Source organism: Chaetodon trifascialis, chromosome 18 (genome assembly GCF_039877785.1).
Source record: "Chaetodon trifascialis isolate fChaTrf1 chromosome 18, fChaTrf1.hap1, whole genome shotgun sequence".
In the NCBI taxonomy this organism is placed as follows: domain Eukaryota; kingdom Metazoa; phylum Chordata; class Actinopteri; order Chaetodontiformes; family Chaetodontidae; genus Chaetodon; species Chaetodon trifascialis.
The window spans coordinates 405,659-417,401 of record NC_092073.1 but is presented as its reverse complement, the minus strand read 5'-3'; the positions used below and the strand labels follow the sequence as shown (position 1 = coordinate 417,401).

General features: G+C 40.4%; 1 protein-coding gene across 1 annotated transcript; it reads right to left on the bottom strand.

The window, feature by feature from the left end:
• On the bottom strand, positions 1–4,165 carry LOC139346711 (G2/M phase-specific E3 ubiquitin-protein ligase-like). Its single transcript, XM_070985948.1, has 5 exons — positions 3,964–4,165; positions 3,381–3,556; positions 2,863–3,035; positions 2,468–2,682; positions 1–191 (listed from the first exon to the last, which is right to left on the bottom strand). The coding sequence occupies exons 1-5, from the start codon at positions 4,163–4,165 to the stop codon at positions 1–3; spliced, it is 957 nt and encodes a 318-aa protein (XP_070842049.1).
• Between the last annotated feature and the right edge of the window lie 7,578 nt (positions 4,166–11,743).

The following is an 11,743-nucleotide window of genomic DNA, read 5'->3' as shown; positions in this document are numbered from 1 at the left end:
TTAGTTTATATCAAACCACACACCCCCTTTCTCAAAGCAAACGGCCAGCAGGGCCGTAACAGTAGAGAAGCCATCATCTCCTTTGTGAATGAACTGGACAGAAGGAGTTGGGGAAAAGCCGATAGGTGGTACCACAGATGCTCCAGTTGCGAAAGCCAATATCTTCTCTAGTTTGGATGGCCCCTCGTCTTCTGTAAAAACAAAAATATTATCAGTGGTAGTTGGTCCAATTAATGTGTATGTGAATCATCTCTAAAGCAATTAACATCAGCTGATACTGAATAAACTGTCCAGTAAGAGTATTTAATTTCTAAAAACCAAAGCATCTAAAATCTGAATGCCTCTTATAGCTGTAGCAGAACTAGCCTCCAACTGACCCCTTCTTTCCCTCCTTTTCTGGCGATACTCAAGAGAAATGGAGGTGTAAACCCGCCAACCGATTGAATTGTAGACCATCTGGTTTACCTATAATGCAATCTGATTTCGAAGAGAGACAGGATGTCTGGCTCAGTATACTACTCTTCTCACATGTTGAAAAAAAAAGAGAGCCAAAAGGTCAACGCCTATCTCCTACGCAGGATGTCCCACTCAATGCTGATTACTCCCCCCATAGCCCTAAGGACTCAATACAGTAAAACCGGCTGGGAAGAACAAAGGCCAGGTTTCAACTGAATCCACAAACCGAGTCTGCTGATGGGTTGCAAATTAGCCAACCTTGAAATGAACTGTTTGTAAGTCGGAGGACTTTGTTTCTTGGTATACCTGGACAATTGCATCTCTCTCTGTCTGACTCCACGCTGGATATGTTCACATGACTAAACCCATGATCTGTATGATGCCCATGTTCTCTCATGTCCCATGACAAAGCTGTGAATCTAACCTTGTTTTAAGATTTGCCCGAGGCTCTGCCATGGAGCCTTCCTACCATCTAAGGGTTTGAAGTTGATTGTGCTTTATGAGACTTTTATTAAGGAATAATCATAAGGATGATAATCATTTTGGCAAATATAGTCTGCCTTTATTTCTTTATCTTTATTTTTGTATTAGTTATACATTGAGTCATTATACATGTTGGGATGAAACTGTACCAGGATTATCATTTAATGTTGTCACCCAAGCATAGGAAGTGCCTAATGCATGCTGTGAACAATGTTGAAATGTCATTGAAAATCGTCCATTCAAAATATATGTGATTGACCATAGTGAGAAGCAGATGAGCCCCTCGTATGAATCATTAATTAATTCCAGCTCCATGAGGCGGGATTACATTGCGCGTCGCAAACCATCTCACGTGTGTGACGGCCTGCCCATTAGACACGCCCCGGAGCGAGATTTAAATGTCTGCAGCCGCAGCATGAATTCAGTGCGCGTTACTCAGTCTTGTCTTAAGTTATGTTACGTTATGTTTAGTTTTGTTTGTTACTTCTTAGTTGTCTTAGTTTTGTACAGTCGTTTTGCCCTTTAAGTTTTTCCCGTCTTCGAGCTATGCAAAAGCCATACCGAGTAGCGTGATTTAATTTTCCGAAGATGTGTTTCTATAGTTTTGCCGTAAACTTTCATTTTTCTAAGCCACACGTTTTATTTTAGTCTGTAAATTTTAGTCAAATAATAATAATTTTGTAGACCCTTTTCAATCGGCCATCGAAGAGACTATCAATGTTGTTACTATCAGTCTAAAATAATCCTTCACGGACTCAACCGAACCAAAACCCTGCAGCCAGCTGTTGATCCTTGGTCTGGGTTAACAACCATCCGGAGCCGTCCCTCATCTGTAACCGACACCGTAGAACCCAGTTCGAGAGACATCACCGTCCAACATCAGCTCTTCACCTTGGTGTGCCTGGGCCTTCCACCGGACCACCGAGCAGATCGAGCCACGGACGAGCACCTGGGCATCTTCGAGTTAGTTCGGAGCAGAACTCACCGGGACGCCATCAATCCAGTAGGCATGCTCAGCGGGTTTGAATAAGAGTTGGTCCGTGAGGTTAAGATACTGCTAATTTATCCAAATTCTCTCAACTGCTCGTTTAATCCCTTAACTTTACGTTCACGTCCCTATTATCCCCTTACAACTACTTCTCACTATCGCCAACTTATTTACCATTGTGCTGCCATAAGTTTCTTGTGTGTTCTGTCATATCACCTCATATCTTCTGTTGTATTATTCATGATATATCACCCATTATCCATAATTCTGCTTAATAAATTGGAGGAAGGTGGTGCCCTGTCATTTTATCAACAAACGCAAAATCAAATTAAGGTAGTTCCCCTACATAGCAATGAATTTATAACAGCTCTTTCAACATTTGCAGTTTGCTTTGTGATAATGTTACAACTACCAAGAAAATGCATTTAATCTGTCATGTTTGTTGTACAGGAATATTTTGCAAAAAATAAAATAAAATAAAAAGAATGATACTAAAAAAACAGATGCATCAGTTTATTTGACCATTAAGCCATTAATTACCTTCTGCATCTTGGAGATAGTCCCTCCAGAAAGTAAAAACCATCTCCTCAGCAGCTCTCTTGTTGCTTCCTTCTGGAGAGAGATGAATGATGAAAAGATCATCCACCAGGTCAGCAGTCAGTATGTTCGGCTCATAGCAGAACAGGGGTCGAAAGCTGTCTGGATGTCGTCGTATTTGGTCCAGAACCCCAAGAGTTTTCAGTCCTTCACAGAATCTGTATAAACATTAAAAAATTGTATGATCCATTATTCACTTGTACATTGTCAATCTGTCACTTGGTTTTATACAAACATAACAGATTTTGTGAAGCTAGTCTTACACCTTGCTGGTCAATGTTTAAAATTATTACTCCTTTTGAGATTGATCTGACTGTACAACAACTAACACTGAATACCTTTGAAATGGACCTTGAACCCTGTGGATGACCTGAAACATGACAATGTCTTGTACCAGCAGATCCCTGTCTCTTATCGACCGCATAGGCCTCAGACATCCTGCATTGGCCAAGTAGTTAAGCAAAGGTGCATGTGACTTCTCAAGGTCCTCAAGGGTTGTACTTTCAGATACCTAGCATCACAAGAAGCACCAAGATGGCTTGTTATGGAAGTTATTAGTCTTTTAACTTATTAGTAAGAACGCAGACACAAGTGGTCTGCATACTGCAGAAAGCCTAGAGGTCCCTAACAGTTCATGGCAGTACAGGTTTTTTTTCCACACATTGCTACAATGTGATAAATAACAAGGAAAATATGCCTTGCTGTCAACACTTGTCCATTGAATAGTGGTGGCATTTAAACTACAACATATGGAAAAAGTGGGCTGATACTCCTTTTCAAAATGGAAAACAAGAAGAGAATCTTTTAATGTAAACTAATTCTAATGCAGTATAACATTTAAAAGCTATCAACTGACCTTTTTGACTTTTTCCAAGAGTTTCGTGTCAGCTATGTCTTCTAGTTTTGGATTTGCTGAACCACTGACCAGAAGACATAATACTGTTGGCGAGAGGAAGTTTGGTGGTGGACCGCCATGTACCAAGCTCACTGCAATGGCTTTGCCAGCAACGTAGTACCAGTCCTCTCTTAGAGCTGCAAAACAATGGCATAAAAGGAAATATAATATTGATGCCACATTTCGGCTAACAAAAACTGGCTGTCAATTAAAGGCTGGGTCTCGAACTGTAACAGGGCAAACAGGGGCAGATTAAAACAGGGCTTCATACTAAAATATGTCCAATTATGCTTAAAGCCCTGCCTCTAAAACAAGCCCACTTTACAAAAGCCTAGTATCTTCTGCAGTTGAGGTAAGTAAAGGCCCCCGTCATTATTTGAGGAAATTAACATTACATTAAGACGTGCTACTACATGAAACCATGGGATTTCCAGTATAATATTAAATAAACTGTAAATCAGTTCAAAAGTTACAAGTTGCATGTCAGAATCAGTATCAATTAAAATGGCTCACAATATGAATTTTTAGAAAAGCCAGACATTACCAGTACTGTCAAGAGCAAAGTTCTTGCTGTTTTCTTTTCCCTCAAACATGGGCGACCTGGCAATAGTCTCCATCAGCAGCCTCAAGAATTCCCTTCTTGGTCCTCCTAAATCAACTCCTTCTTCATTTCTCCCCATGTCATCGGAGAATTTTACACAGATCATCAAGTTGGGGTCGTAGGATACCCTTCGGAAGCCCCGCATGGCTCCCTCCCAGACAGCAGAGCGATTTATATTAAATTTGCACTGCCGTTTTGTGCTAATTTTGCTTGACAGTTCCAGCAGTATCTCTTGGACTGGGACCTTTTCTGCACTATAAACACAAAGTCAAAAATGAATGATCAGACACTGATGTGACATAATTTACAACAACTTGTATTTTGTGAAATTGTTGGTTGTAAGCAACCATTTAATCCAAAATGTGGATGTGATAATGTAAGGGATAAAGGATTCATATCAATTATGAGATCACGTCATTCTTCTCGAGTTATCCTGATCTCTCAAGCTCACATACTAGGTGTGTGCTACTCACATTTGACTCTCCATACTGGCAATTATGGCTTGGTTTAATTCCTCATCATCTGAAGAGTCAGGCGAAAGAGTAGCCACGAGTGTCAAATATGAAGCGTAGTCACCATCATGATCAGTTGTGCCAGGGTTCCTTCCACCTTTTGTGAGGCAGCCTCCATCATCACCACTGGTGCCAGGGTCCCCATCACCTTTTGCAAGGTAGCCTCCATCATTACCACTGGTGCCAGGGTTCCCATCACCTCTTGCAAGGCAGCCTCCATCATGATCACTACTACTGACGGTGTGATTGGAGCCACAGCTGTCTTCATGACCAGCACTAGTGCCAAGTTTACCATCTCCATCATGACTGCTAGTACTGGGATACGCATTACTCTAAACCTGGTAGCAGCCCTGGTGGTGCCACTATTGCTCATGTCTGTGCAAATCTGAGGACCATCAACTTCAACACAATCATCATCGCTGCCCTTAGTTGCATGCATGCTTAATGTTGATCTGGTAGTAATGTGAGAACAGTCATTTTCTTCTTCAGAGTCAATCTTAAACAGAGAAAGAAAAAAATATATATATATATTTTTTTTTTTAAATTATTAGATTTAGAACAATTTTATTAAGTGGTAAAAAAGCAACAACAAACGTACTAAAAGGGTCCTTGATGGTCTCACATATAGGGCTTTGGTTTTAAAGACCTTGTGAATTAGCATCCCATTCAGCTCCTGACCACCCTGGAGTTTAGGGGACACCAGCTTATTGCCACAAGCCATGAGAAACTGGAGGCTAGAAAGAAGATGGGGATATTAGAACAACAACAAAAGCTTTAAGCTGTGTAGCACAACAGTGTGTTGTACACTCTTTGTTAGTCATTGTTATTGTTACTGTGTTACTCTGTAACTATGGGTGGCACTTTGGTTTCTTGCTCCAATTAACTTTTAAAACAAATGCTGAGCAAATGTTTGTAATAATCATGATTGCACTTTGTAAACCTGTGTTTACCATTTTTAAAAAGTTTTTTAAGTGTTCTATAAAAAAAAAACCATAATTAATATATATTACAAAGTAAGAAGAAAAAAGAGGCATTTACCTGACATCGTCTGGAATGTGCTCACCAAAGCCATCCCTGATGCGTTCTAAAACAGTCTGGTGGTCCCAGTCCTTCTGGAATTCAAAGGCACTGAGGATGTGTCCATGTTTGTGCAACCATGATTTTGGACCTTGTTTGCAAACTACTCCCCATGATTGATTAGGGAGTAGTATTACGTCCTTGTTGAAATGGTCATGCTGCTGTGTCCTGACTCTGAAATAAGAATGTAACAATCAGACCACATGAAAACAGCCAGTCCAATATATGTCATACTGCTATAGGAAATACAATACAAAATACTAACCACCACCACCCCCTATCAATATTATATCAATAATGGGTAGTGGTTATCAATATCAGTTATATTTAACCCATTAATATTCATATTTAGGTGAAATATATTCATTTTAACCCATTTTTGACACTTCAAGCCCTAAACACTCTTATTTATGTGATTTCTCTCTGAGCCATTAATCTACCATGAAAAACCATATATCTGCCCTTCCCTTTCACACAGACTCATTAGCTATTGTAGGCTGTGGACAGGGCATGAAAGGTCATAATTCGTCAACTGAGGTGTCAATCGAAAGGTCAGAGTTCAGCAGCCACCTTGAAATAGGACTGGTGTTTCTGAGTGATATAAATGTAATGTAAAAAGGGGATATATAATAGTCATTCCTTTATGCTGAGACATACTTGAGAAATAAGCAAAGACAAAAAGGGGGCATACATAAAAAGTTTTTTAATGTATAATCAGTATTGTTTTACTTAAGTACTTGACTTAAAACTTCAAATGCTGATAAAGGATTTATTTAATCACAGCAGTAATGTGCAGTGAAGATCATCACTGGTAAATGTAGTGTGGGGCAGAAAATAAGAGGATTTACCTGCTGAAGTACCACCACGTGTCTCACATTCCCATATGTTACCATAACAACAACGCTAAAACACTACAAAAAATACTAGCTGGCACCTACATGCAACTAATTTGACAGTGTACCTATCTGGGCCCCCTGCAAGACATACGCCAAGTTTGCAGAAGATCTGAGACTCTTAGGACCCGCGGAAACCCTGTATTAGGGTGGTAGTGAAGGTTCAATCCCCAGTACGTTTGTAGTGGAGGCACAAGCTCACTACCATGCCATGTTGCGTTGCGTTACGTTGGTTAGATTAAACAATAATTTAGAAAAAAAAAACTATGTATAATTACCTTTTCCTCCTTGTGCCTGATGTCCAGGAGCTGAAGCGTTGCGCTTGATAGCGCGGCGCACACTCTCTCCGGACTGGAGCTGCAGCTGGCGGTGTCATGCTGCCGTGTTGTCCGGAGGGGAAAAGCGACGCTATGTGACTGTCCAGCGTGTCGCGGCTTGGCGTTGCAACGGTCGGTTGCTGCCCGACTGTTGTCGCATTTGACAAGGTTCTGATGGTCTCTGCTGACGCCAGTACAGTGTGAAGTAACGCTGCTGCCTCGGTTAGGCTACTTGCAGGCTGTTGGGCAGACATTAGTGTAGCGAACAACGTGGCTGACGACCAACACGGGAATCGCGCGCATTTTTGTTGAACCGCAGCTTTTCCGGTTTTACTGAAACACCTTCCGTTTTGACTGAAATACCTTCCCAGGCACTTCAGATTTGACTTGGGACTAGGCAAAGAGCAAACAAATTTCAGACTGACAAATTATGTTTGGGACTTTGTTTAAGGTTTTTGTGATGCAGGGATGATTGTGCTTGTATATATTTTTGTCTATTACCTTAATATTTCTGTTCTCTTTTACTGTCTCTTTTCTTACTCTCTTTGTTGGTCTGTCTACCTGCCCAGGGGCTACGGGTGTAAAATAGCAATTTTGCTAAAACCTGGTATAATAAATCTTTTCTTGTTTTTATACAAAGTTAATGTTTTTCACAGGCATAAACCAGCTATATTTCATTGTTACGGGAGACAATAAACATTAAAATTTCAGAGTGATTCCTGAGGACATGAAAAAACTGCCTTATTTTACATATTTTTTTAAAAGTCGTATGTCATTAAAATAAATAATATTTCTGACATTAATGTGTCCTCCCCTGACTGTCACTGTCTGTTGCAGCAGGTAGAGAGAGGAGAGGGTGTTTACAACAACCTGCAGAATTTTAAAATTCATAGCAAACTCAGTTGTGCTTGTTGAACAAGTGACTTATTGGCATTTTACTCATTGAGGTTTTATTGCACTTACAGTTGTCATATAATAACATAAATTGTAACACTAGTTATAACAGTCTAGTTAGAAATTCTTACTATTGTACATTGTGATTTATGCATTACTGCATAAAAGCAGTTACAACACTGAGATACAACACAACTCTGAGGAGCAGCTGAACAGTGTCACACGCTCCTTTTGGTCTGTGTGAAAATTTCGGCCCAATGCCTATATGTACATAGTTTTCTGAACTTGCGTTGCTCTCCACCAACTGCAAGACCCAGGGCATGATGGGAAACACCTGGCTCTCACCTTTTACAGATCATAAACTGCCTGCAATAGTTGTTGTCTAATATATGTTAACATTGCACTGATTTTAATATTGAAGTCTTTATCAACACAAAAACTTGTGGTAAGTGATGTGATGTTAAAAACGTGTACAGACATGAAGCCCTGACAGTCTGAGTATCTGACAGATCAATAATATGATATAGCTTTTGTCCTCTTTGTCTCTTTGACTATTAATGTTTTTAATGTATTGAGGTGGTTTAGAAGGACAGGTATGCTTAGCTCATTTATATACAGCAGCAGACTGATAACATACTGATTTACATGAAAATTCATGCCACATTGAGGTTTAACCATGAATAGAAATCACAAATCACATATAGAACACTTTAATGCCATTATTAAAACAACTGGAGAAACTGTGTACTAACTGATGTATGAATCTGAGAACATTTTAAGAAATCTGAATTAGATCTAGTGGGATGTGAGTGTTTCTGTGACTTGCTGTAAGGCTGGTCCACACTCTAACATAGTTGCCGCAATAATACACATCAAATGCAAACTGTTACCCACAATTAAACAAAAACGCAAAGAAGACTGACTGACTGACTGACTGACTGACTGACTTGACCACAGCTTTTTTTCTCCGCCCCCTGCTGCTGCCCCCGATCTCGTCTGCTTTCCAGACTGCTTTTCCGACAGCATTTCAATTGTTTATATGAGAGCATTTCAGTAGTGTGTGAGACAGCATTTCAGTAGTGTGTGAGACAGCATTTCACTTGTATGTGTGAGAGCGTTTCAGTAGTGTATATGAGAGCATTTTAGTAGTGTGTGAGAGCATTTCACTTGTATGTATGAGAGTATTTCAGTAGTGTGTGTGAGAGCGTTTCACTTGTACGTATGAGAGCATTTCAGTAGTGTGTGAGAGCGTTTCAGTAGTGTATGCGAGCAAATAATTTTTCAGTTGTTTGTGTGAGAGTGTTTCAGTAGTGTGTGTAAGATCATTTCACATATGTGTGTGAGAGGTAATTCTGAATAATGTCCCTGTAGTGTTACTAGGGGACTACCTTAATTTGATGTTGTATTCGTTGATAAAATAACAGGGCACCACCTTCCTCAGCTAAGAGGGACTGCAGAAATTATCTGCTATAACGCTGATAAAATACTAACGAATGAACTTAACGATAAACCAGTCTGATAATCTGAAGTGTAAATTCTGGATACAGGGATCGTAGATATTCAGTTCAAAAGGACACCGTCTAACCAGGACTTATATCAAAATATCATTTATTAAGCAGAATTATGGATAATGAGTGATGTATCATGAATAATAAGACAGAAGATGGGAGATGATATGACAGAACACACAAGAAACGTATGGCAACACAATGGTAAAACAAGTTTGGCGATAGTGAGAAGTAGTTGTAAGGGGATAATAAGGACACGACGTAAAGTTAGGGAATTAACGAGTAGTTGAGAGAACTTGGATAAATTAGCAGTATCTTAACCTCACGGACCAACTCTTATTCAAACCCACTTAGCATGCCTACTTGACTGATGGCGTCCCGTTGTGCTCTGCTCCGAACTAACTCGAAGATGCCCAGATGGTCGTCCTTGACTCGATCTACTCAGTGGTCTGGTGAAGGCCAAACGCACCAAGGTGGAGAGCTGATATTGGACGGTGACGTCTCTGGAACTGGTTCTAGAGTGTCGGTTACAGATGAGGGACTGCTCCGGACGGTTGTTATCCGGACCAAGGATCAACAGCTGGCTGCAGGGTTTGGTTCGGTTGAGTCCGTGACGGATTATTTTAGACTGATAGTACAAATTAAGAGTCTCTTCGATGTCGGGCGAAAAAAAAACTACAAAATTAGTATTACTTGCCTAAATTTACTGAAGTTAAAACAAAACGTTTGGCTAAACAAAAAGGTTAATGTAGCAAATCCCCCTACCTGCCTGGGTTTCTGAGGGGGCGGGCCCTGGCCTCCACCTATCAGGCCACAACCGAACTGTTAAAAGGCCTGAGTCAGGCCTGCTCAGCCTCTTCCTTTGTTTGCTGCAGCAGGGCCACCACATGGTGCTGCCTCTCATCTCCTCTCCAGCTGACTGAATAGTCGATGCATTATCTGAGTAAGTTATGATTTGTCATAGTTATTGTTACTTTACTGTTACTTTATTGATTTGCTCAGTTATGTTTGATTGGATCTATTCAGAAACTTTATACTGTTTGTTTTGTTTCTAGTCATTCAATCATCGATCAGTTAACTGCCTGTGGTAAATGAAGACAATAAACTGTTGAACAGCTCTCATCTCTGGTCCTCATGCTTTAACAGGTGTGCCAGTGCAGAAGCATGTAATAGTAATCCTGCAACCACCGCACAGAATTCAAGTTTTTATAGTTAACTTGAAAACTTGTAGCAAATTATAGAAACACGTCTTCTGAAAAATGAATCACGCTACTCGGTGTGGCTTTTGAGTAGCTCGAAGACGGGAAAAACTTAAAGAGCAAAAACGACTGTGCAAAACTAAAAGACAAAACTAAACATAACCTAAGACAAGACGGAGTAACGCGCACTGTGAGTAATGAGCGCACGCACTGAATTCATGCTGCGGCTGCAGACATTTAAACCTCGCTCCAGAGGCCTGTCTAATGGACCGGCCGTCGAACATGTGAGACGCTCTGTGACGCGCAATAGCCTCAAGGAGCTGAATTAATCCATGAGTCACACGAGGGGCTCATCTGCTTCTCACTATGGTCAATCACATATAATTTCAATAACAAATTTTCAATGACATTTCAACATTGTTCACAGCATGCATCAGGCACTTCCTATGGTTGGGTGACAACATTAAATGATAATCCTGGTACAGTTTCATCCCAACATGAATAATGATTCAATGTATAACTAATACAACAATGAAAGAAATAGAAAGAGATAAAGAATGAAATAAAGATAAAGAAATTACGAAATAAAGAAATGCAGACGATATTTGCCAAAATGATTATCATCCTTATGATTGTTCCTTAATAAAGGTCTTATAAAGCACAGTCAACTTCAAACCCTACGAACCCTTAGATAATAGGAAGGCTCCATTGCAGAGCCTCAGGCAAATCTTGAAACAAAGTTAGATTCACAGCTTGTCATGGAACATGAGAGAACATGGGCATCATATAGGTCATGGGTTTAGCCATGTGAATATGTCCATTGTTGAGTTGTACAGAGATGCAATTGTCAGGTATACCAAGAAACAAAGTCCTCTGGCTTACAAACAGTTCATTTTAAGGTTGGCTACTTTGCAACCCATCAGCAGACTCGGTTTGGGGATTCAGTTGAAGCCTGGCTTTTGTTCTTCCCAGCCGGCTTTGCTTCCTTAGGGCTATTGGGGGACCATTAGCATTGACATGGGACATCCTGTTTCTCTTCAAAATCACACTTCATTATGAGCATTCTAGATGGTCTATAGTTCAATCAGTTAGACTGGTTTCCAACTCCGTTTCTCATGAGAAGTAAGAGAGGGTAAGAGAAGGTCAGTTAGAGGCTAGTTCTGCTACATCCCTGACGGCCCCTCATACAGAGCTGTGCCATCCATATCCATGCTACCTGCACTCAAAAGACCAAGATTCCTTGCAAATAGAACACGCGCAGAACACAAATTAATGTTCCGTTCGATGGAGATATTCCGATAGGTGTATACATGACCCAAGGGT

What these genes read in the sequence shown, in the direction of transcription:
- LOC139346711 (XM_070985948.1), bottom strand. Translation starts at nt 4,165, where the DNA reads ATGCGGGGCTTCCGAAGGGTATCCTACGACCCCAACTTGATGATCTGT. An exon ending in CTTTGCTCTTGACAGTACTG is followed by an intron (nt 3,557 to 3,963) that starts GTAATGTCTGGC and finishes ATTGTTTTGCAG; the next exon opens with CTCTAAGAGAGGACTGGTAC. An exon ending in GTTCAAGGTCCATTTCAAAG is followed by an intron (nt 2,683 to 2,862) that starts GTATTCAGTGTT and finishes ATGTTTATACAG; the next exon opens with ATTCTGTGAAGGACTGAAAA.